Source organism: Dermacentor andersoni, chromosome 5, assembly GCF_023375885.2.
Source record: "Dermacentor andersoni chromosome 5, qqDerAnde1_hic_scaffold, whole genome shotgun sequence".
NCBI lineage: Eukaryota > Metazoa > Arthropoda > Arachnida > Ixodida > Ixodidae > Dermacentor > Dermacentor andersoni.
Window position 1 is genome coordinate 177,278,309 of NC_092818.1, and position 25,040 is coordinate 177,303,348.

At 44.9% G+C, this 25,040-nt stretch overlaps 1 protein-coding gene across 2 annotated transcripts; it reads right to left on the reverse strand.

The window, feature by feature from the left end:
- Positions 1–5,835: 5,835 nt before the first annotated feature.
- On the reverse strand, positions 5,836–24,358 carry LOC126531664 (uncharacterized). 2 transcript variants are annotated; one of them, XM_055071343.2, is made up of 6 exons: positions 24,066–24,358; positions 19,052–19,286; positions 17,342–17,463; positions 15,932–15,993; positions 11,392–11,471; positions 5,836–6,208 (listed from the first exon to the last, which is right to left on the reverse strand). In XM_055071343.2, exons 2-6 carry the CDS (start codon positions 19,200–19,202, stop codon positions 6,177–6,179), a joined length of 447 nt encoding a protein of 148 aa, XP_054927318.1. In that variant the 5' UTR covers positions 19,203–19,286; positions 24,066–24,358; the 3' UTR covers positions 5,836–6,176. The 2 variants fall into 2 exon arrangements, with proteins under 2 accessions (XP_054927318.1, XP_050035269.1); XM_050179312.3 differs by having other exon boundaries at positions 11,392–11,507; positions 24,066–24,355.
- Between the last annotated feature and the right edge of the window lie 682 nt (positions 24,359–25,040).

Sequence of the window (25,040 nt, forward strand, 5' to 3'; positions counted from 1 at the left end):
TCGGCTGCGCGAACACAGGCGGGCGAGACGATGTGGTGTTTCACAGGTTCCCGAAGGACAAGAAGCTTGCAGCGCAGTGGGTCCGTGCGGTGAGGAGAGATAAGTTCGTGCCGATGAAATCAACTGTGCTGTCCTCTTCATCTTCCATCAATACGCAGCACATGCAGGTGCACCTAGTTTAATGAAAGCCTGATTAGGCCCACATTGATGCACTCGAGAAATGCGAACATTCGCAGCCATTAACGTCTGGTAACACAGTTTTAACGTAGCCGGATAGCCTTACGACAAATGCGGAAACGCGTTGTTGCTAGCGTTGCTATACTCCGTTTCATACATCAGGTGCAACGCTGTGGAGGCTTGAGATACTTCTTGCAGTGGCTGCGTTCGCACTTATAAAAAGTTCGGTGTTTCTTGACCCGATTTTTTTGAAATTTTTCCATATATAAGCTCAGTTCTGAATGAAAAAAAGAAAGAATTTACCCATAGAAACAATCCGTGCACTTATAGGGCTGCTAACACGTTCTTTTAAATCAATTTTCTTTTCGGTATTCTTTAATTGCAGCCCGTCGCGGCAGCTTCACGTGCATGCTCGCGCGAGCAAACGCCGCTGGCACGCTGCGAAGCATAGACGGAAACGCGCGCAGTAATAAATTTTGGTGACCGGACTTCGTGCGTAGCTTCCACAGCGTTGCACCTGAGGTATGAAATGGAGTATAGGCTTGCCTAGTGACATTCGACGTACGGTTGCAGTTATTGTGTTTACCACACGGCGGTGCTAAACCTGCCTAATATCTTTATGTCAACACTAGCATGGAGCACGCATACCGATTCTTGATCGAGCTACAATCGCAAAGTCGTCGAACCATAGTATGAATATTGCACACATAATACTTCTGGCCATCTCTGGATTTGTATGATAAGCAACTTCCATGACTGTACCCCGCAGCACTGCATGTGCGCGCTTTGAAACGCGGCACTTATGTTCGCGATCGTGTATCAACACTCAAAAAACCACGGGACTACCTTAGACAAGCAGCGGCAAGGTGCTTGACATCGCGTAATTGCACCCGTGTTTACAATCTAATGAGAAGTTAGTGCTTCGGCATTCTTCCAGCAGCAAGTTCCCAGTGACACCTTAGCGCATTTCTTTCTCCCGGCATTGGAACCTGCAGCTACATGAAAAAAAAAAAAAAACATACGTACCAGCTAAGATTTCCAACGTGCGAGAAGGTGCACACATCGCTCTCGCTGTTGGCACACTCAACATCGTCGTTGCCGCCATCGTTTTCCGTATCGGCTGTCGGTTCGAACATGTACGGCGAAAATACAAGCTGTCCGAGACAGCGAGAACGTTCCATAATGCTTACAACTCAGCTATGAAGCCAGAACAGAACAGCGTGCTACGCTCTGAAACGGCGGTGCCGACCAGAGATTGCCGCGAAAGACGTCACAGCGGCCCCGACCAATCACGGGCAACAGCGGCGTTCGCGCGATGCCCTGAGGCGCTGGTGCGCGTTTTCTTGGAAAAACAGCCGCTTGCGTTTGTTTCCGCCCTTTTTGAACCAGATATTCGTGTTCAGGGGACTCAAAACTGTAGAATGCCGCAGAGAACTCATTTTTTTCGAAGTGTTTCAGCTTCCTTTTAAGTGAGCCAGAAAGGCGCACTCGAAAAGTTCACTTGTTACAATACGCCCCCCCTCACACGTTGTGTTGTTTTGCTTGTCGACGTTTGTATGAATTTGGTGACGCGGTTAGCTGCATCGTTTCTCAACCTGTTCAGTCAAAAGTAGTGAGTTACGACCGCCAGATAATTGCTTACTTTAGTTATTTTCATGCGACTGCGCAGGCCAACGGGTTTGACGTCCGACGATAGAACCAGCACTTTACACCTAAAGCTTTCATTGGACTCCAAAGAAAGTATGTTCTGTTCAAGGGTGCGCTTGGCGACACCCGTACGGCTTGCCTTTACTTGCATCGCATTCCGCGCTGGAAGCTCGAAACACCCATCAAGTCTTATGGCGGGGCATTTAAATATACAGCTCTAATGGCAGACCACCAAAACAAATTTCGCGCCTTTGAGAACAACATGATGTCCCTTCTGTTTTTAACGGATATGACATCACACTGTTTTTTCTTCTGCCGGAAGTGTTCCATCTTTGTACAGATGGCGCTAAGCTCCTTGAACCACCGATGAACCGCCATGTTTTGAACGCATGGGCTTATATATGGAAGCTTCGCTACCAGGTACATTTACCTTGGGGATGGCGCACAGCAGCTGGCACGAGCGTTTCGATCACTTTGCGTCGTGTTTGAATTTTTAATGTAATGCGCGATGCAAACATCACGAAGTATTTGCAGCTCCAAAATGCATTATTAAGAAAGGTGGCACTTCGGAGAGCAGAGAATGGAAAGATGCGTTATTTGCAACACCGGAACGCGCAGCAGATGTTTAGCCATGCGATTTAAAGAAAGCAGGAAGATCACATTTGAGGGCCACTCTGGACGAGTTGGTTTTTACTAAGACGATTGGTGTTAGCGCAAGCGAACGTGGACCGTGAACACAAACAAGCCGAAACGCCGACTTTCAACTTTTGTCATTCGGTCGTCTGCCGCAAATATATCCAGTGGGTGCAGAGAAAATCGTACACGCAAACAGACAAAAACGACGCTGGGGCTGCACGCAATAAACCGGGGAACAACATCACTACGTCGTTCAGTTCACTCCCACGTACGCATGCACCAGCAACATGCCCTTTATAGAAAGCTTTAGCCTTGTAAAAAAAAAAAAATTAGGTACGTATGTGGGCGCTTTGGCAAAGCTCAACATGCACTAAATATTTTCCATCATTGCTTTTATCGTAGAGGTTGTACTTTATTACATCGTACAGAAATCCACAAGCATCAGACCGAGCTTAGAAATAGCTCTACTTCACTCTCCCTAACTTCAAATGTTTATAGCGCTGCCTTTGAAGAGCCTGTACTTGTTCAAAGATTTTGTAAAAAAAACTGGTCAATTTTTGCATGGAGCTCTTTGCGATGGAGCTCGCATCTCACTTGGCGGAGTTACATAAAATCGTGCAGTTCTTAACGTTCAAACAAGCGCAGTCTACACGCCTACGCTTAAATGGCAGACCTCGCTGGCGCTACACTGACAAGGGCCGCGTCATAGAGTTTCATACAATACAATACAATCCATGCTAGGACAAGCCGCAGCTTGTCCTAGCATGGATGGATGGATGTTATGCGCGTCCCCTTGGGAACGGGGCGGTGGGTTGCGCCACCAAGTCTTGCTATTATACTGCCTAATATGTCCTACCCAGGTTAAAGAAAGAGAAAACTAAACCACGATGAATTCCCATAACCAAATTTTCTGCCCCCCTATTGTGAACTTTGTTGTTGTACATCTCCGGTTTTTTTTTTCCCTACTTTTCTTCCACCAATATTCCAATCGCCTCTTACAAATAACTACCGCGGACATGTTTACTTTCCCCCTGCTCTCGCTGAACCCAAGGGCTTCAAGGATGCCAGTGGTGCCCAAGTAGACAGCTGGGCAGATACCTTCGCATTCTTATAAAACATGCTACATCGTTTCCCTAGCTTTACCACAGCAAGCACAAGCTTCTACTTCCATCTTATGTCTCTCTTTACATGTGTGTGTTCTAAGGCATCCTGATCTCGCTTCGAAAAGTAATAATCTTCCCTTTGAGTTATCATAAATTGTTTCGTTCCTGATTTCGTTTTTTTTTTTTTTTTTTTCCTCCGAAGTAGTGCACACCAGCTCGCTTCGGGGCCCCTAGCGGCGCCGGGAAACTTCATCGTTCATCGCGCCTCTGCCGCGCACGGCGGATACGCACACCACGCCCTTCTAGCCACCACAGTGATAATGCAAAATAAACCATTTTTCCTTTATTCCCACTACTGGACGTATTCGTCGATGGGCTTGGTTGACTTCTTGCCCTAACGCCACCTCGAGCCGCTACAGCGGCCAAGTGTTAGCAGACGATTGTCGGCTTTTTCGGGAAGTACGTAATCCGCACTTCCTTTCTTTAATGCTGCGAGACTAGTACTTCCAAGTCACGAATAGCATGTGCGTTATCAGCATGACAGAACATTCTCGACAGGAACGTAGCGAGCGAAGAGTTTTCAAGAAAGGAAACGCAAGCAAGACAGATGACAATTATTGTTGTGTGGCAAATGTACACTTCAAAGGGTGTAATTTGTTTAAGTGTAATTTGTGTACCAATTGCTATCGCAATCGATGCTTCGCCTTTCAGGCGAAACTGCGACTTTTTTTCAAGTCGCTAAGGTCATATAACTGAATATAAAAGCAGTTTCTTCCGACCTAACTGCTTACTTTTCAGCTCAGGTTGGCAGATGTCTGGAGCACGAACTCGATGGCTCCGCTAGGCCTAACCTTCGCTAAGCAGGATCAACATCGGCTCAAACTTTATGTGCACCACCCGAGAGGCCTGGATTTTCTGCATTTCAACTTCGAAAGCATGTTTCAACTCATTTTGGGCGTGATTAATTATATATACAAGCGAAGAAGCTGCAGGTCTTGTATCGACCCAATGTTATCGCGCCTTAAACCAGTATAAGAAATCGGGCACACGCTGCCACCACCAGCAGGTGAGGGCCGACGTTGGAAGAAGTCTCCGTCAGCAAAGTGAAGTGAATTTTTTGAAGTGTCACCCCAGTTTAACGCAGGGGTTTTTCGATAAACTTGCTAGCCATCAATGAAAGGCACCTATTATGTGGTTCACGGTACAGTCCGGACAAAGCCCTGGCCGCTTCCCATTTCAAATGAGGAATTGCAGTCATACACTAAAAGTTTTCGGCACCGCAACGACATAGATCTGCCGGTGGAGTTGCAAAGCGGTACACGGCACGAGTGTTTGCAGCAGTGCACGTTCACGGGCTTGCCTTCGACATCGCGTCGCACGCACGGCCCTTCCAAAACATGTTGCGACTAATCCACTCATAGAGCAGAACGCATGCGCAGTTACGCCATGAAAAATGGCGTATTCAGATTTTCCCTTACTTCAGCCCATCTATTAACTGCGTCAATAGAGATATGCAGTAACAGTACAGTAACAGCGGGAAGAAGCAGTCTAATCCAAACGCCCTTTTTTATTGATGCCAGCTATCAGTCAACAGCAACCATCTAGGAGAATCTTGCATATGATGAGATATGCTAGCAGCTGGTAGCTTCGAAGCAGGTGAGGAGAAAGCCTCATTTGAAAATAGCGATATATGCGAGCTCCACGCACCACACACGGCTGCAAAATGTGACTGAGGTGTATAGCGCAGTGTATGCCCTCTGTGTACTGCATGCTTTCCCCAAGCCCGAGGGCTGGTTCAGGACCCCTTAAGAAAAATTCAACGGCAACTATATATTCACATAAAATGTTGCATTTCAATATAACAAAATTTAGATATAAAGAAGTGCTGGTTTTACCAACTTCGTTATACCGATGTTTTTAACTGTATACCTGATGCTTGTTTGTACTTTGTCCACTACCGGCCAATTGGCAAGACAGCATCAGCAGCATAAGGAAAGTCGAAGAGGCAAAGAAGGGTTTGACCCGCCATGGTTGCTCAGTGGCTATGGTGTTAGGCTGCTGAGCACGAGGTCGCGGGATCGAATCCCGGCCACGGCGGCCGCATTTCGATGGGGGCGAAATGCGAAAACACCCGTGTACTTAGATTTAGGTGCACGTTAAAGAACCCCAGGTGGTCGAAATTTCTGGAGTCCCTCACTACGGCGTGCCTCATAATCAGAAAGTGGTTTTGGCACGTAAAACCCCATAATTTAATTTTTTTTTTAAAGAAGGGTTTGCTTTAAAATGTTTATTCACACCAAGCATGCATGTCTATACACATAGCGCTAACATCTGTAATTGAAAACACTTTTGTAGCGGCACCATTGTCTAAGCAACATAGATAAGATCATCAAGGTAACAATGGTTCATTACAGCAGCAACACTTCAGATCCAATAAATATGCACCTTGGGCATATATTGCATGTTTTCACCAAAGTAGACAGTCTATATGCATATATCACAGTCACATAACCCATCTGAGGAGAGTTCAGTAAAAACAAACATCAACAAATGTTTGGTCACTGCAGAGACAATTCAAGAAGGATGTGGCCAAAGTACAAGCTGCATGATGACTTAAGCAGCAGGCTTGATTGTAGACGACGCATCTAGGCACAAATAAAAACAAACACAAAGAAATAAATGTCACTGAGCAAGCATCAGAATTGTTTCCAAATGTAAAAAACTCAGAAATTGGTAAATTGGTTACACTGCTTGATACTGACATATGCACTTGTCTGTATTTCTCCTATGAACACTTTCGACTCGCTAAGCAATGTTAAACATTATCACTCGGCACAGGACGCGTCTGCATGTCTCGGAAGTTTCTCAGATGTTATCGATGGTACTTTACGTTGTCTGTTGTCACCAGATGTGTAATCTGAATGTTTGCGCAACGCAAATTGTGTAATACCTTATGGAGGACACGCAGGCACCAGCAATTACGCTAGAACCTTTGACAAGGCATGTATAAAAGTCGACGTGCTCAGCCCACAGATCAAATTATGATGCTCGCCGACTGTGCTTGCCGCTACTGCAGTGCTTCGAGTATCACTTTTGTGGGCACAAGTTTGCTCAATCAAAATTAGTAATGTGGTTCACAGTTTTGCAACTGTGTTCTTCAATGTCACAACAATGCGGCAATACACTGTACACCCGTGAGCAAAAGTATACGGACCACAGAAGCGCGCGGCACACTGCTTTGATGCGCCATCTCATGGCGCGGTGCCTGCTGTCGCGATTAGCATTCAAGTGGCATGGAGTGTGCAAACAAATGAACTTCGTTATCTTCTAAAGTCACAAAGCTTTGTCTCAGCATCACTAGCTATTGCGCTAGTACTACAACACAAAGGCAACAAAGCAGCAACAGTGGACACGATATGTTTATCATAAAATACAACAAATGAGGAAGTCATCTAAACAATCATTCAGGTTCAAAACTGTCTATTTCACTGAAAGACTGGAACCTCGACTGTCCCCATGCCACTTCTAAACAAGTGCTGCGCCATGCCTGCTGAAAGGACTTTTCACAACAGCAGTACAGCCTGCCCTTCAAAAGTAGTAAGTGCACACGCGAATGATTACAAAACTGCAACTGCAATATAAATGTCTGCTACCCCTAAAGAAGTTGTCACTGATCGGTCAAAATAAGATGCTAGCTGCATTTGCTTGTAAACACCATGCTCTTGCACATTTCATGCAAGCTGGCCAGCCACATGTTTCCAGTTGTATTGAGAGTTTTGAGTACCATGTTGACTTCAACCATTTAGCAATTACCCATATACTGAATAAGCAAAGCAGAAGAAGTGAGTCAACAAAAGTAGCTGAATGCTGTGCTTTGCTTGCAGCAAGATGTAGAGGGACACAGAAAGAATAAAACAAAGAGGAAAGAAAAAAACTGACGTTTGTGTAGGGTACACCATATAGCACCACCTCTCAGCAGTACTAAAGGGGCCCTGAACCACTTTTCATCAAATTCGAGAAATGTATTTGAAGTTAACACAGACTACTTTAGAAATACTTTGCCGCAAGAAGTACTTCATGCATTCATCAGAAGCTGTTATTGGCAATCAAAGTTTGTATATGATCCCATTTGCAGTGCTTCCGTTCCTTCAATGCCTTGCACTGCGAAGGCTAATGCGGAGCAGGGCCTGCCCAAACCACCTGCTGAACATCACCATGGCACGCAGTTAAAATTTGATGATTTGGGTGTTCATGCAGATGCCGCTATTTCAGATTTTTGGCGCCTATGACGGGCCAAACTTTACCCAAACGCGGTTGTCCTCAGCGAGCCACAGTGCCATACCTGCCAACCTGGCAAGATAAAAAATCAGGAGACTTTTTATTCGTGCCAACGGAGGTGGGGGAGGGTTCGTTCAAACTTTCAGGCAGTGTTCGACGAGTCCTTTTGCAGGGACCTTGCAATGGCAGACTTTGCTCACTTCAAAAATTTGTCGGAGTAGTTTTGCTCAAAACATGGTCCAGACTGACGGCCCTTCACTAGCAGCAGGTGTTGGAGGGTTGTGTTGCACATCGACAAGCAGAATTCAGTCCTAGTTTTTCACGCCATGCTAAAAATACTCTCACATTCTGCGTAGCTATGCGGTATCATGAGTAAATCCAGCATCACCTTAGCAACTCGGTGAAACATGTTTTCCATCAGTGTTTTTCATTTTTCGAACCATAGACCACTGCACATCCCACCTTTCTTGATTCAGAATGTCCTCTGGAAGACTACGCCTGTAGTGTGGCAAATTCAGCTTTGACAGCATCTAAAGCGACTTCAGCAGATTCATTGGAATCTCAGGGCAGCAGCTGAGGGAAACTGAATAAAGAAATGAAGACTCGAGAGCGACGCCTGGGAAATGAATTTCAAGTTGGCCACCTCCGCATTCTTCAAAGTTGCGTTTCAGAGTTGCATCCACACCCATAACACTGCCTCGTCGCATTTCGGAAACATTTTCCGTAGAAGAGACCCAACATGGTCGCTGACACGAAGAGGTAGGTTGTGTTCGACGAGGAATCCCGTAAACAGGCACTCCACACGTATGACACTGTCGTCGCAGTTGTTCCGGAGAAAGTTCACTATGTTGTCTTGCTGCTCAGCGGTGCGAACATAGCTTTGATGTTTCGCCATGGAAACGTGCAGTTTCAAGTCGCCTTTGCCACCGTGGGACACGCTGACGTCGCATCCACATGTTGTACAAAATGCAAAATTTTCTCCTTTTCTTGATGTCAAAAAGCACGGAAATTCAGAAGTGTAAGATTGCACAACTTCTGCAAATACCTTTTCTTGGGCTTTGATAGCGCCATGACATCAAGCACGCGAGGATTCTAACTTTACATGGTCCACCGCACACACACGACCTAGCCCACACTAATCATACACACAAGCAGCAACAATGCACCACGGAGGAAGGCATGCATGAAATGCAAGAGCTACATTGGCTCTGGCTTTAGTCGGCTTACTAGGTGCCGTAGTCGACTGCTTAGTCGATGGTACCGATGGTGCTAGTGCAGCCGTTGTTGGTGATGCCGACGATTACAATGTGGCTGTAGATTCCGCGGTGCCGGTTTCGCAAAAAACATTATTGTGCGAACAGAGACCACTTTTCGGGAGGTATCAGACAGTGATCGTACAATCGGAAAGTTTCGTAAAAAATCGGGAGCCTCCCGGGTGAATCAGGAGGGTTGGCAGGTATGCAGTGCACTCGGCAAACGGCCTTGTCACAGCACCCTGCAACAGTCGCGGTATGCAACTACACTATGCAGCTACATACAACCGCTGTGCATAAGCGCAGCGTTTGCTTTGCGCACGAAGGGGCTTGAGTGCACGCTCACGCTCATAAGCTCCAGTCTGGCCATGCTACATGGTGCAGACCGACCGGCTTTGTCCTGCACCAGCTTGACCAATGAATAGTAGCCACATCCAACTTGTGCATTTTAAAGCTCTAACAATAGTTCAATGCAAAGCAAAGTCTGCCAAGACACCTAACTAGGAGTGGCCAAAAGTGAGTGTAAACTGGCCTTAAATTTTGCGTGGTTTGAGGTTGGATGAGTGTTCAGTACTAGTGGAAATTAGCAAGACCCAACAGTTACAACACCTATAGCAGGGTGGCCAAAGTTAATTTCTACGATGGTGGCCACGGCTGAGTGTAAGCAGATGCTAGTCAGCTTCTTCCGGAAGTACGCAATTCTTACTGCAATTCGAAAGCAGATTTTTGCTTACTTCAGCCTGTTCGTTAAACTGCATAAATAAATATACACTGTAACAGTAGGAAAAAGCGCACTGATCCAAGTACCCTTCTTAATTGATGTCAGCTATTGGCCAATAGCAGCTGCGTAAGGGAATCTGCTATAGTACAAAATAAAGCAGCCTGAAAAGAATGAGAAGCCGGCTTCTGTTGAAAAGAACGTTCGAGAAAAAGGTAACTGTGCTCCGCTTGCAAGCTCCACGCGTCGAACATGACTGCAAAATTTGGCTGAGATGTTCCCAGCAGCATATGCTATCCACAGACTCTTTCTTCACCAAGTTTGAGGAGTGGTTCAGGACACCTTTAAATATCTCAGGAGTGTAGAATAGGAACAATATAACAGCTCTTGCAAAAGGCTTAATCCACTACAGTCAAAGACTGTATCTCATAATTGAGAAGAAAGGCATGTTGCATACCAATACACACAACCTGAAATAAGGAGGGTACAGATGTAAGAGACATTTGTCTATGTAGTCACCAACAGATTACTTGAACTCTGAAAAGACCGCCTGAAGGTCCGAATAATTCACAAGAGAAAGTATGCTTAATTTGTGCCTTTTACCACTAGCAAATGGCAAAAAGCTTCTGAACTACTTAACACACCTACACTTCACGCAGCTAGGTCTGCCAGAATTTCAAACGATGCCATGCTGTCTAACACGAAAGTTTTGTCACAACCCACAAGAAATTCGCACTAGACAGCTGCACTGTTGGCAGCACATTATCATCGTCGTGTGCAGTGAACAGTGTAAGCTCTCTCAATGTGCTTGGTGGAAGCTAGCACTGTCAAAGGCTGCTCCATTCACAGATTTCAAGATGGCCCGATAACACTTTCAAGTTGCTCATTAGGCCGAGCAGACTAACTGCATCACCTTCATCCACGCCAAAACTCACCTTAACACATGAGCACTGGGATTCTACAATAGCACTCTGTCCAAGGTTGCTCTGCCTACGGGCAGTTCCAGGTTAATTTGCGTGCAAAGTAGGCTGGGCTGTACCCTGACCAGCTTGCCTTGCTAAGCACTAGGTAAACGTGCCCGCATTTGGTGCTGAAGCATATGTCTGTTCCTCCGGTTACCGATAAATATTTAATTCAAAGGGCACATTAGTTGACAGCACAGCAAGAGGTACAAACAACAACTAATTGTGCTCCATTATCAAGCCCAAGATATGTGCACCTTGTCCTTTACTTGGCAAGATGCATTCACTGCAAAGCAGGACGACCATAAGTCACTTCACATGGTAATGCAAAGGCAATTTGTAGCAACTGAAATCAAACCATGCTGTTCAGTCAGCAGTTCCAAGTATCGGTCATCATGGTGTCACAGACAGTGGTTTCTCACGTCTCCGAGTTGTTCTTTTCTCCACGTATTAGGGCAAATTTCCCCTAAATTTGAACAAACTTCCTTTTTCTCTAAAGGCCAAAAATCTGTAAATCTAGGGAAATTTCCCTGGGATTGGCAGCACTGCACGGACATTACACATTGGCCAAAGTTATCGGCACAATGCCACAAATAAAGAAGCATAAACAGACTCACCGTTTGCAATGTTCCTCATGTGGCTGAGTACAAGGGCGACAATGGCATTCAACGTCATATGCGAGAAGCCACCCTGCAACCTGCGTAGGTCAACCACGTGTCTGTGGATCTCCTGCCTGCACACATAAGCGCAAGGATTGGCTAGAAATGGCATACTACTACAGCTTCATTCTAGGCCTCCTCGAGACTACATTCAGCAATCGGTGTTTGTGAACATTAACAATTGCTCACACATGCAGTTTGAGGCATGGTCTAGTCAATCCAACTGTGTCAAGCCAATGGTTGCTACTCTAAATGGGTCCTGAACCGCTTTTTAACAAAGTCGATAAATGCATTTGACGTTAAAATACACTATTTCGGAAATATTTTCCAGCAGGACGTACTGCAACGCGTTCAGCAGAAGCGGAGTTATTGGCAATCAAAGATCACCTCTGATCCCCTTTGAGGTGCTCCCCGTCCTTCCTGAATGCCTTGCACTGCGAATGCTACAGTGTAATGTGACAGTACCCACAACACTCCACCTACTGATCACCGTGGTGCATAGTTCAAATTTTATGTTTGATGTTTACAGAGACAACGCTATTCACGATTTTGGTGCCTCCAATGCAGCTAACTTGTAGGCTATCCCTCAGCTTTTTTTAAACCTACTTGATCTCGTCGCTTTGCTGGGCTACAGTGTACTAGATAGCTAAGTGCAGCTATTCTCGCACCAGGTTGCACAAGTAAAACATTCCCTTTCACACCTGTCTCTACGGCAATCACACAATTGACGAATGTCGCACAAATTTAATCTTTATGTTCGCTCGTGCAAGCAGGTCGGCAACTGCACATCAGCTAAGCAATGGATCCCGCCCTGTGGACTCGCGTTGAAAGAATTCCTAATATAACGAGTCAACCATGATGGTGACAACTTGAGGGTATGCAACTCGGGGAGCAGACAACTTGTACATAAGAAGTTGCCGCTTGGGCCTTGAGTCACATCCCCCACAGATATCAATCTGAATCAGAGCATGCAGTTGTCCTCAGCGAGTGGTCTCATCGTGACAGCTGCGATAGCTACGCTACATTGCAGACCAGCTACACGCAAACTTAGTGCCTAACTATGTGCTCGACTGGGTTGGAGTGCGCACCCGCACTCATGTGCTCCAGTCTTGCCGTGATACATTCTGTGGACCGGCTTTGACCTACAGGAACCTGACCAAGTGATAGTAGTCACATCCAAATTGGACATTTTGCACAGTAGCTCAATATGAAGCTAAGTATGCCAAGGCACATATACTAGCGGACAACTTTCTGCGGCTATGAAGGGAAAGCTACGGAGGCAAAGCGCACACAAGTGAGAGCCTTTCTGAAAAAGAGTCCTGCATTTTAGTCCACGTCAGTTTAGGCTAGGGAAGAGAAAACATAAGCACCTTATTAGCAACAGTTAAATAAGACAGAACATGCCATTGAGTGTAAAAGTTTACTTATTTTGTGGCTTTTCTCTTCCGTTTCTGTAGCTTTCCCATCACAGCCGCAGAAAGTTGTACGTGAGTATAGCCCAGAGCGGCCAGGAGCGAGCGTGCACTGGCACGCCTACTTGTCGTCATACCTCAAGTTTTGCATGGTTTCAGGCTAGTCAAGTGTTCAAAACTAATCGAAATTAGCAAGACCCGATGGCTGCGATGCTGATAAGCAACGTGGCCAAACTTTCATTCCTACGGCGGGTGGGCAGGCACAGCTGAGCATTAGACGACAGTCGGTATTATAGTATGATCGTCGTACTTCCAGAAGTACCCAATTCAATTTCAAACAGATTTTTGCTTAGTTCAGCTTATTTATTAAACTGTATCAACAAATATACACAGTTACAATAGGGATAAGCACACCGATCCACACACCGATCCACACACCCTTCTTGAGTAATGTCTGCTATCAGCCAATAACAGCCGTATAATGGCAATCGTGCATATGATGGCATATGAAAGCTACAGGCAGCTTCAAAACGGGTCAGAAGGCCTCTTTTGATAAGAGTGTTTGAGAAATGAGTGACTTCCCGCTCCGCTTGAGAGCTCCACACACCAAGCATGACTGAAAAATTTGGCTGAGGTGTTCATAAGTATATACAATCCACAGGCTGTGTTTTTTCACCAAGCCCAAGGGGTGGTTCGGGACCTTTTAATGACACTCGTTCTGAGCTCCCAAACTGGAAAGGTCGTATCATAAGAAGCCAACAAAGACGACAACGACCGCATAGGGGAAATTACTTGTACTTATTAAATGAATTAAAGAAATTATAAATTAATAGAAATTAAAGTGGATGAAAAATAACAGGCCACAGGTGGGGCACAAACCCACGTCTTCACATTACACATGCAATGCTCTTACTAATTGATACTGCCAATGCAGTTTCAGTTTCATATTCGATTGTAATATGAAAGCAATATTCGGTCCAATTTTCTTGGAAAAAAGGTGGGCTTTAGGCCTGGGTAAGCACTACACAATTCATAGAGATTTGCCATTCACACTTGACACTGTGAAGTTCAAACTACACGTAAACAATTTTGCGCGTGACTGCAACGAGCCACAGCTTTAAGCAACAAAATGGGCCTGCGTGCAAGCAGAGCACACATTCTCGTCGTTGCGGTTATGGAAATCTAGACATGCTGTTTTCCCCTTCCAAATTGAACACCAACTAGCCTGACGTCAATCCCTTGTCTAGAATTTGTAGCTTGTCATGCAGACTGCCAGGAAACAGGCCGTGCAACTGACTAGCCGATGGGATACCCGCTGGCTACACACGTGCTTCCCTACTTCACCGCTCCTTTGATTGTTGCAATAAAGCATGTTTTCTTCTTGGAAGGCACTGCTCGGTTTGTTTTGAATGCCTATCACCACTGCACCTCAAGACCAAAACCACACTGTACAGTTGCGAGTGCGAGCCCACTGCTAACATCGCCGTTTACTAACTAAAACAAGTGACCAAGCACACTGTGCTGTCTCCTCTTCACATTGATGCGCTGCCTACAGCCGTCGAGGAAACAACCAAATTTAGATACATGCAAAACAAAACAAAACAAAAGAAGAAACAGAAAACTTCTGCAAGGAGCTTCCGATATATTTTATGTTGCTCTGTACAACAAAACAAATCAATTTAAGTTATCAGAGCATACGTCATGCCCATTTCAGTGTGCATTTCCTACCCTCATACCAACAACTCTGGAGTGCAGCTGCTCACGGGGGGTTAGATTGGTAGGTGACAAGTGGACATGATAGTCATCTCTGTCACACCCCTTGTACCATTGCGCACAAGATCACTTACATGGGGTTTATACTTTAAGAGCAAGCCATAGATCAACATGTTATGCAGGAGATGGAGTATCGGTGCATTGACTTTCTCATAATGTTGCCAACGCCAATGGTTAAGGTCACAACTGTGGTTACTTTGAGATCAGGCACATGTGTGCTTACCCATCAAGTTATTAATTATCTGACAAGAGCCAATTCCTGGGTCAAAATAACAAGTCCATAGAAAGTATGGGTGCCGGCCCAACCTTCAGTGTGGATCAAATGAACCAAAATAATCTATTTAACCGCAGTCGGATTAACAGAAGTCTAATGTACTGAACACTATGTTGCTTGTGCTGTTGTGGCAACTGAGGCATCGCCACAACCCAGATTATGCTAGGAAAGAGCAAACAAAAAAATAGATGCTATGGAAAAAAAAAAAGATTTATGGGAGCTGGATTACAATGCTTAAATTTTGCAGTTTTACACGCCAACTTTCCGTTTTGAGTATGAGGCATGATTAATTTTGACCACTTGGCATTCTTTAATGTGCATTTAATGCACAGCACACAAGATATTTTGCCATAACATGCACAATAATTCATCTTCCAAGTCAAGGGAGATACAGCTAGAAAATGTGCAGATATAAAGCCACCCTTTCATACAATGTAAGTTTTTTTTTTTTTCCTAATTTTTTTTTTCCTAACAAGTCTACAAATTTTACCCTAAGGCAGCAAATGATGCAACTCTAATTTCAAACATCCTGAGCTCGCATACGTAGGGGTACTTGAAGTCCAACGTAACTGCTTTTTTTCAGGTTAAAAATTCAAGCAATAAGAGGTTAAAGGGGTATGGGATGTCATGTGGGATGTCATGTTCTACTCAATCTACTGAGTGCTACTGTCAGTATGAAGTCAGAGGCCTGTGCCGAGAGGATGCCACACTCCAAAAAGCATGTCTACAGAGCAGTGCAAAAAGATAGATGCAGCGAGTTCTGTAGGCAAATCCAATAATATTGGAAATGTACATTTTCTTTTTTAAATGCAATACAATTAACTTCATATGATTATCATTGGTCAACTACAATTTATCAATTATAAATGGCATGTGCCAAAACGTCGGAGGTGATGCTGCCCTTTCTTTTCATAAAAGCAATAGCATGGGCGTCTTGAAACACTGAACACTTTTTCTCGACCTAACATCTGCCTTTAGCATCCTTTCAAGGGAGTCTCTAAGGCAATGAGGCAACCAGAGATAAATGAAAAGTACTCACTCCTCCCGTTCTGGCAATCTTCTTTTCACCATCTGAACTATCTTCATAATCTGAGCTTCGCTCTGAAATGGATGAGCAAATAAAATGGCTTAAGTGGCAAAAGCAGAAAGGACACCGCTAACAACATGCTAACATGGCTCGCCTCCATGAAAAACATTAATGTCGTGGAAAAAAACAAAGCCAAGTTCTTCAAGGTATCGTCCAAACAATGGCAATAATTCACACGGTTTAAAATGTCGAAAAGGCTGCATGCCCGATCGACTGAAGCATGTATGAGTGCACCTGGACTAGCAGGCATGAGTCGGACAACACTGAGTTAGAAGGCGAGGGGGCTTCACACAAGGGCACAAACACAGGCATCTGTGTGTGCATTCATGCTGCCAATGGAAACCAAAAATGTTCATTTACCTGGAAGCCTTGCTCAAAATGGCTAGTGCGAGATTGACTTGAAAACATGACCGGCCAACTAAAATTTTGCATCGCATTTTTTCCCTCGCATTTTTTAATTTTTTAATGATCCAACTGAACTGCTCAAAGTCATGTAACAACCAAAGCGCAGGCATTCAAGCAGTGCAGAACATTCGTTTCCCACCAGTGTCCTAAAAAAAAAAAACATGCTCATAATATTGATAGGACAGGTTTTACATATCAGGCTATGCTATATACTTGAGTGTTTTTCATTAACCCTTTTCAGTCTGAATTCTTTAAACAAAGTGACAATTTTTTATTACCTGCACTTGAACAAAAAAAAGTTAGGCAAAAATTTTAAAAAATTCCCACTGCTGTTATTGGTAGTGAAACAAATGTTCTTCTCATGAACTGCCAAAAACAACATGTTTTGTAGGCAGCATGCAGTTCTTCAGAATCCTGAATTCCAAATCCAAATGGCAAGCAATATGGCCACAAATCATTTGAAGATCATTTGTGTGCCACCCAATACAGGTTATATGCATTAAGCAGCAGGCTCCAAAAATAGAGCGCAACCTTAACATGATGCCACACATGGACATTTCTGAAATATTAGAGAGCCACACTTATCTGCAGCAAAAAGTAAACAATTATGCAATCACCATTGGCAACACACATTTCTGAAAATAGTTTTGTTGTTTGTTTTTCTCAGTGTCATATATTTCCTGCAAAGCTACGATTCCTACAGGCATCATTGGACCAGAGAGGATTGATTATAATCTTAAGGAATCTTTAAACATGTTCCAAAACTGTAGCTGCTAAACATTTTTGCAATGTGACCTTTTCAGGAGAAGTAAGAGGTAGAAATGGTCAGTTTCATCCCACCAAAATGGAGCAGTCATGAATTTGAAGATGTAGCAGAATGCTAGAAAACTGGAATAAGACAACCTAGATGCAAAATTAAAGGCGACTTGCCAGAATCGTAGCATGAAACCAACCCACCTTGCTCCTTTGTGAGCAGGCCTCAGAGCTAAACGATGTCACAGTAGTGTCAGCAAAAGGATCAACCCTTTCTAGCCGCCGCTGCAGGTCGAAAAAGTCTGCCGCTGGTGGATGCTGCAGCACTGTACAAATACACAATACTGCTCAACATAAGATAAACACAAAGCAAGGTGCAAGAATTTGATTAGCCTTTTTCTGCACACGGAAAACACTATCATTCAAAAGTATTCTGTTTGTCCAGATTCAGGGAAAATTAAATAAAAATGCGACAAGAAACTAATTTCTATCGTACTCTATCATCTTTAAGTTGTACCGAATGCTTAGTGAACATTTATTTTCATATCTTGCCAGCTCATTGTTCAGCTTACCTTCAGTTACATATGAACTCTTCAAAGGGTGCCGATAGCCTCTAAAAGCCCAGCACTAGATAAGTATTGTTAACTAGTGGAACAGCAAAACAAAGCCTATCCAAAATATACTCGGCGTATGACTGGAGCAGCAGTCGACCTGCACAATTTCTCAACTAGACTGGTTAGCTACACGGCTATCACAGATTACCAACAAAGCTGATGTGGAAGCATCATGTGTCACCTCACCTTCCTAACACCTTTGGCAACACCAGCAGCCACAGGATTGACACAGCAGGCTACAAAATCATCATGCTTCCGTGCAATGGATCTACTGCAAGGCCCCTCTAAATGGATCTAATGAAAGGCACTCTGAAGCTACAGCACTTGTAGTCAATGCCTCATGTGCATGGAATTCTACAGTCCGGTTCACAGTATGTGAATAATGTAACCATTTCCCGGAAAATATTGTTAGGTCTTTTATTTTAGAACTCTTGCCTCTCTTCACAAGCTGCTACATCAACTCTTCTCACAGAAACTAACTCTTCTCCCACAGTGAGCAGCTTGATGAACCAAGTTGAACCCCTTGCTTCAACTCTTAAGAAGCATACATGCCTACAAAAACCATAGCGCAGGTTACCCTTCTCAATAGCTTGCAAAGTTACGTGCATCATCTGTCAAGAAAGAGTCGGTAACACCTACATGCAACTCGGGAAGCTAAAATGCTCATGCTCATGCTCAATCACTTGTCTTATTGGCAGCCACTCCTGTAAACATTATTTACCGCTGTAATGGTACATGGCAGGCACAATAACCTTAAAAAGAAAATTCTTGTTAGAACGTTAAACTTTGACAACAGCTACCAATGATGCCGACTTTTGATGGTTGGTGGCCCTGTGCCCAGTCAAGCTGTTTTTAATGATGTTGAGGAACACCAGCAGTGACAGCTAAGTGCCACCTGTTCTTGACAGAATGCCATCCTGGCCCCCTGGATCAGGTCAGGATCAAAAGCAACATGCACAGTCATTGGCCATCTTGGCTACACAAGCAATTTCACACAGTGGCAGTGCAATGAGACAGACCAAGTCTACCTCCCTCTCACATCGGCTAATAAAGAAAAAATATCCATCTTCTTAGCACATAAAGCATGCTAACATTTTGTTGAGGGTGGAATAACAACCTCTTCACTTATATCTATAAATGAGCAAAGAAATAAAAAACATGAAAAACTGACTGTTTATGGCTAGAAAGAACGTTATGAATGTCATCTCTGCAGTGAGGACAGAACTGAAGAGCTTAATTCAGTTTTACTTCAGTGAGCAAAGTAAGGGCTCAGAGGTAGAAGCAGCAAGAACACACCAACCTTGCTCCGTGACCTCCTGCACAGCTGTATCACATCTGGGCTCAATATGCAGTGGATGCAGGTTTGTCTCATCAGTGCCACCATGAAGTGGAACACATCTTTCACCTTTCAGTGCCTCTGAATAGCTGTATGCCCCTTCCGCCCGTCTCATTGTAGCAGTGCAAGTACTCGCAAGTAGTTTACAGCCCTCCTCCTCTATTCTTGCTTTTTCAGAGGAGCTGCCTGCAGATCTGATCTGCGAGTAAGCACCAACCACAAAAGCTTCAGCCTCATGCAGTTAGTAACACAGGTGGCATGACTGCCGACGATTGCAGTGCACCCTGATATTCATAAACATTCAAATAGGTAATAAAGCAATGAGCACCCATACAGTGACCCAGCCTTGCTATTTAAAAAAAAAAGAAATAAAAAAGAGAAAGGGTCGACTGCCTGCTGCAGCTTACAATATGCTAGAACAGAAAAAACAACAAGACAAGGGCATAAAATTTAAGTGAATACATTATGAACATCAGATACCTCCTTCTAAGCAATGTAGCCAATACACATGTGTGGGCATGTGTGTGTGTGTGTGTGATGTGCGTGCACAGCGAGCTGCGGTGGGTGACGAACTGTAGAAACAATCGCATGCAGACACATGGAGCAAAGACAAAAATAAAGAGAACGACAATGACGAAGTGTGGCAACGAGTACCTTCCTAATTGGAACCCATGTGCACGCGATGAGAGTGGCGACTTTATGGTGCTCTGAAGGTGTGAAGTGTTACGATTACGGCACGTGTGCAGAGCATATACACAAAAAGGTGTTGTGGCGTAACAAAGGAGAAGAGTGGCTGCGAGGAAAAGACAACAGATTGCATGAAGCAAAGGAAAACGGCGTCCCAGGCATGGATGCAGTGAGCCTCATTGATTATTTGTCCCCAACAGAACTGGACTGCTTAGAACTGCTTTCCCACGTTCGATTTTCTCAAGCAACTTCGGAAGCTCCACCCACCAGTCTGACAGTTGCTAGAATTGCGTTTGTTTTTCAAAGCAGAATTCCTAGACTGTCTGCAAACTCGCAGCTGTCAACATACTTTTGCTCGGACTAGCAGAAATAGCTTGCAGACAATGGCCGTCTGAAAAAGGTGCGCATGACGTCCACCGCCATGTTGTGAAAATTGCTGTGTACTACATGCTTTTCACGTTCCACAGGTCTAATAGGTACTGTGTGCTTAGCTCTCATGGCTTCTGTACCATCATGCAGCTTATAATTAGTCGTATAGTTTCTGCCACTTTAGTCTTCACATTTTTATAAGAGACAAGCGTAGCAGTCTGGCACATATGCATGCTTTTCTTTTTTTTGAAGCGTTTTGCAAAATCTGTTATGCTCATTGCTATGTGTAATACAGTAATACTTCATTAATACATAGCTGGCGGGGAACGTGGATCAGGTATGCACTAAGCAATGTACTAATTAATTGACAATGACAGATGAATGGTTACAGCCAAAATAACTGTCTTAATTTTCACACAAACACACATGCATACAAGTTTTATTTGCAAGCAGGCAGCAAAAAATCTGCGATTCTCGCTTGTCGCCATGGCGGCCTTGCAGTGACGATGGCATCAACTCAGCAAGGCCATGAGCCAGTTTCTCCATTAGGCTCTACTTCTCTGCAAACACCCTCATGGCGGTCAACACACACGCCCCGCCAAATACAGAAGGGCCATCATCCACTTCCATGCCATCGTCTTGAACGACATGGAAGCACCAGAAGCTACTGAAACAGCAAACCCGTCATGGCTACCATGTTTTGTTGTCACTATTGGTGGAGACTGCAGTCCGGGAAAGGTCCGTGTGCAGCAATTTCACTATTTATGGTCTGCGTGCATGACATTTTGCCAATTCCATGATTGCATGTGCCGAAAAATTAGTTAACCACTGCGCGCTAACAGTTTACTACGCACTAAGCGACTACGGCTTAAGCAGTCAGCCAATGACGTTAGGTTCTATGGCAACAGGGTGGGAAATTCATCGTGACTATATTTAAACCGGAATTACTTATTAATTGGGTACATACTAACAAGGTAGTACTGTAAACAGGTGGATTTTGTCCTTCAGGTGAGTGAAACTGCATGGTGTGCCAGGAAGCATGATGCTGCATGTGGCTGTTTCTTGCCGCTAGAAGGGACTAGGTATACAATCACAGCTTCCCGAATAGCTGTTACCATCTAAACCCTTCTGTTGACAAGTTTAAGCATTTACTTTCTGTCATTCACAATTAGTCGACGGTGATATTTTGTGATTAAACATGGGCACTGTCTGTCCAAGACGTGCATCGCACATAGTGACGTGATTGAGCCTTTCGTCGGCAGGTCTCACAAGCTTCGAGGACCATGCACAACGTAACTGCACTTTCTCAGCCTAATGAATTGCTTTCACAATAGAAGCTCGTTGACACGATCCCATTATGTATGATTTCCCAGTGCCAGCGTTCACGATCGAGAACCTAAAAAATTACCCAATTTAGTTGCGCTTATTTTTTACTGACTCATACGCTCCCAGAAAACACAATTATTTGGCACCAACATTCAATGCATCGCCACACTGCAATCACATGATACATTTTCCGGCCACTATATCCTGTGTAAACAAGTAAATGTGCGAGGCACATGCAATCAAGAGTAGTAGCCGCCTACCGCAGCAGCTTTTCCACAATACTTGCCCGCCCTTCTCTTGCGAAAACGCTGGCATAAACCCAGTTTTTTATTCCGGTGCCAGCAAACCTCCTCCCGGGTCTTCATACGCATCATTCACAGCAATCACCGCCAATTCTATTGCGATAAGCATCTTCACCTACTTGTGCTACAGCGTGTCGGCCATAGTGCCATTAGGAACATACTGCACTCTTTTAGTAAGCGGTAACCTAAATGTGCTGCCGTTCCCTGTTGCAGGCAGCGCGATGCGAGCATAGCATTTCGCTCCTGCAGCATCTGGCTTTGCCCACTAGCTTGATTTTGTTTCGGTTTCTCATCGCCGTCTTAAAACACCGTGCAATAGGAAAGCAACAAAATTCGTCTTGGTCTGCCAGAGCCCCACCAGCCCGATGCGCGTTGGCATCTCGTGCCACAACGATTCGTACAACACTTCGCATTATGTAGATGTCAACTACAGCTGAATTTGTCAAATTTTTAGTTACTTTGGATTGTACATGTTCCCTGTTAGCATGTTTCTTTCAGCGCTTTTCTTTTTTCGGAACATATCAGCGTGGTTCTCTTGTATATGGGTGCGATATGGTTCACTTTCTGTGTGAATGGCAACGCAATACAATCATGATTTTGTTTGCATTCATGCGGGAATTTTGCTAAATTTTGCACGCGATGAGCTAGCTTACAATGGTTAAGCGGCACAAAAGAGAGCATGTAACATAAGCTGTGCATTAAGAACACATACTACGTGCTCAGCTTGCAATTCCACTATGCAAGCTTTGTGCTTGTGCGGCGACGTGGCCTCCAAGATTACTATATCGTGGAGGCCACACTAATGGATTCGCTGAGTAGTGGTTGGTTAGCTGCTACAAGCAGACGACAGCAGCAAAGAGTGACATCCAGTCACGGAGCTTTCGGTTGAAACTTCGTAAATTGGCAGCTGGGTCACGTGAATGTGATGTGCCCTTCTGTCAGAACGTGTCAGAACGGAAGCTGCCGATGGTTTGCGGAAAGCCTTGGACTAAATAATCGAAGAAGCCCAGTCGTCATCAAGCCCAGTCCCTGGGTAAAAGAATTCCTCTGGTCAGTGGTGGCGTTCTACCTTTCTTGATGGCATCTTGTGTCATGCAGTGCCCCTATGCTGTCCTACCTCAGCAAAAGATCCACCCCTAGCATCTGGCCGATGGCTAGCCACTATGGCAACGACACTATGCAGACATGCATGCCCACTTCTGGCAGCAAGTTGCACACTTACCACAGGCTACCAACAAATCTGATGTGGAGGCATTAGTGTCAACTCGGCTTCCCAACACCTTGGGAAACAAAAGATGCTTGAACACCAGCAGCCACAGGACTGACTGATCATGCTGCCATGCAATGGATCTAATGCAAGGTGAATGGCTGAATTGCACCCTCCAGTGCAACAGCACTAGTGATCAATATGGCTCTACCCACTGGTGGATCCAGAGGGGAGGCCCTGAGCCTTGATGCAGTTTTGTTTCAGTAGAAAAGTGAATAGAGGTAGCAGCAGTAGGCAGGAGCACTAACCTTGCTTTCTTGACCTCAAGTGCAGCTGTGCCACGCTCAATCACCAGTAGATGCAGGTTTGTCTCGTCAGTGTCACCACGAAGTGGAATACTGTGTTTGCCTTTCAGTGCCCGTGATTTGCTATATGCCCCTTCTACCCGGCTCATTGTAGTAGTGCAAGTACCCCAACAGCGTTGCCGTTGCACAAGGGCTTCTTGCTCGTCTGATCTGCGAGTCATCACCAGCCACAAAAGCTTCTGCTTCATGCATTTGGTGCAACAGATGGCATGACTGCTGACCAGTAAAGTGCACCCCGGAATTCATTGTCATAAATAGGTAATAAATAAAACGGCACCGTAAATTGGTGCAGTCAAGGACACAAGCTTTAAGCGCATATCCACACAAGTCATCCACTTCCACGCAGTGCAACCAACCCGGGCAGAAAAAGAGTTCAGAAGGACCTCCCAGACCTCTCTGTCATATGTATTTATCAGCCATACTTGCGCGATGCACGGAACAAGTGTCTGTCAGCCGCACACAACTCGCGACAGCTTAAATGTTGATTTTGGAAGCACTGTCATTTTACATAGACGTTTCTCGTCGTCGGTATCGTTATGAATGCACTACTCGCAGCCTTATACCGGTGTAACATATGAGCAACAACGCGGCAAAACCGTACAACCCTAGCGTTCAACCTCTGCAAGCACACACAAACGTAAATGCATGCGACAAGGCGACTCAAGAAACGACTTTCGCGCCGCTTCGCCAACGAACTCATGTACCATATAATTTGTGCTTACCTGCGTGCGGTTTGCGCCGATAGCGTGTGGTGCCTAGATGTTCCCACGACAATGGTTACATATGAGAATACTGTCGTTATTTCGTTCCAGAAAACGAAACTTTGCTAGCTGGTCTTCTGCTGGACGCCCGTCACTTTCAAAAACATGGAGGAAGTAAAAAAACAAAAATGTTAAAGCATGTCAGCGTAGTTGCTCGACAGTGTTGCCAAATGTCGGCGAGTAAAAGTAGCTAGAAGTAGCTAAAATATCCACCGAAGCGCTAATGCCTCCTTTACCAGCCTGCTAGGTTGTCCGGTAAACTCGGTTTTATGCGCTCTCACTTTTCTTGTCTCCACAAAAAGGCAACAAGCGCCTCTCATGGCGAACGCCTGCAACTTAGATCACGTGGTGCAGCCTTTGAGATTACCATGGCATCTCTCAACGTCTCGGAGGCTCGCGAGAACGCACGAACGCGCCGGCGGAAGCATTCGGCCGCCGCTGCTGCCGTCGGAAGTTGAAAAGGCAACGAGCGCCGCTTCACAGCCAAGGGAACCGCCGCCACAATGGGAAAGCGAGCGACGCGGCGGGCATCTGAGGCATTGACGTAGCTAATATTTTTTTCGAGCGCCTTTTTAAAGGGACACTAAAACTAAAAATGATTTCTTCTGCATCAGTAAATTACCGTTCTACAACACCAAAAACACCACTCTTACAACGATAAGACGTTTGGTAAGCCAGAAAGGACGCAAGAACGAAATACGGGTGGCGACGCCTACTTAAGTTCCCGCGCCTGGGGGCTGTGACGTCTTGGATTTTGATGGCATCTTCTAGGGCCTACTAATTATATATAGCGGTACAGATTGACTACATTGTATTCTAAAGGAAGCAAATATTAAACATGGCAAGTTTCGGGAACCTTTATGCAGCCAACGCGGCCCAAATGCGAAAACATACTTTGGAATCCCTGACGACACGCTGACGTACCGGCGCTGGGGT

Coding starts and splice junctions, on each gene's coding strand:
- LOC126531664 (XM_050179312.3), bottom strand. CDS start 19,202: ATGAGACGGGCGGAAGGGGCATACAGCTATTCAGAGGCACTGAAAGGT. Junction 11,508..15,931: donor AGATTGCCAGAACGGGAGGA/GTGAGTACTTTT, acceptor TTATGTGTGCAG/GCAGGAGATCCACAGACACG. Junction 6,209..11,391: donor CATGAGGAACATTGCAAACG/GTGAGTCTGTTT, acceptor ATTTGTGCCTAG/ATGCGTCGTCTACAATCAAG.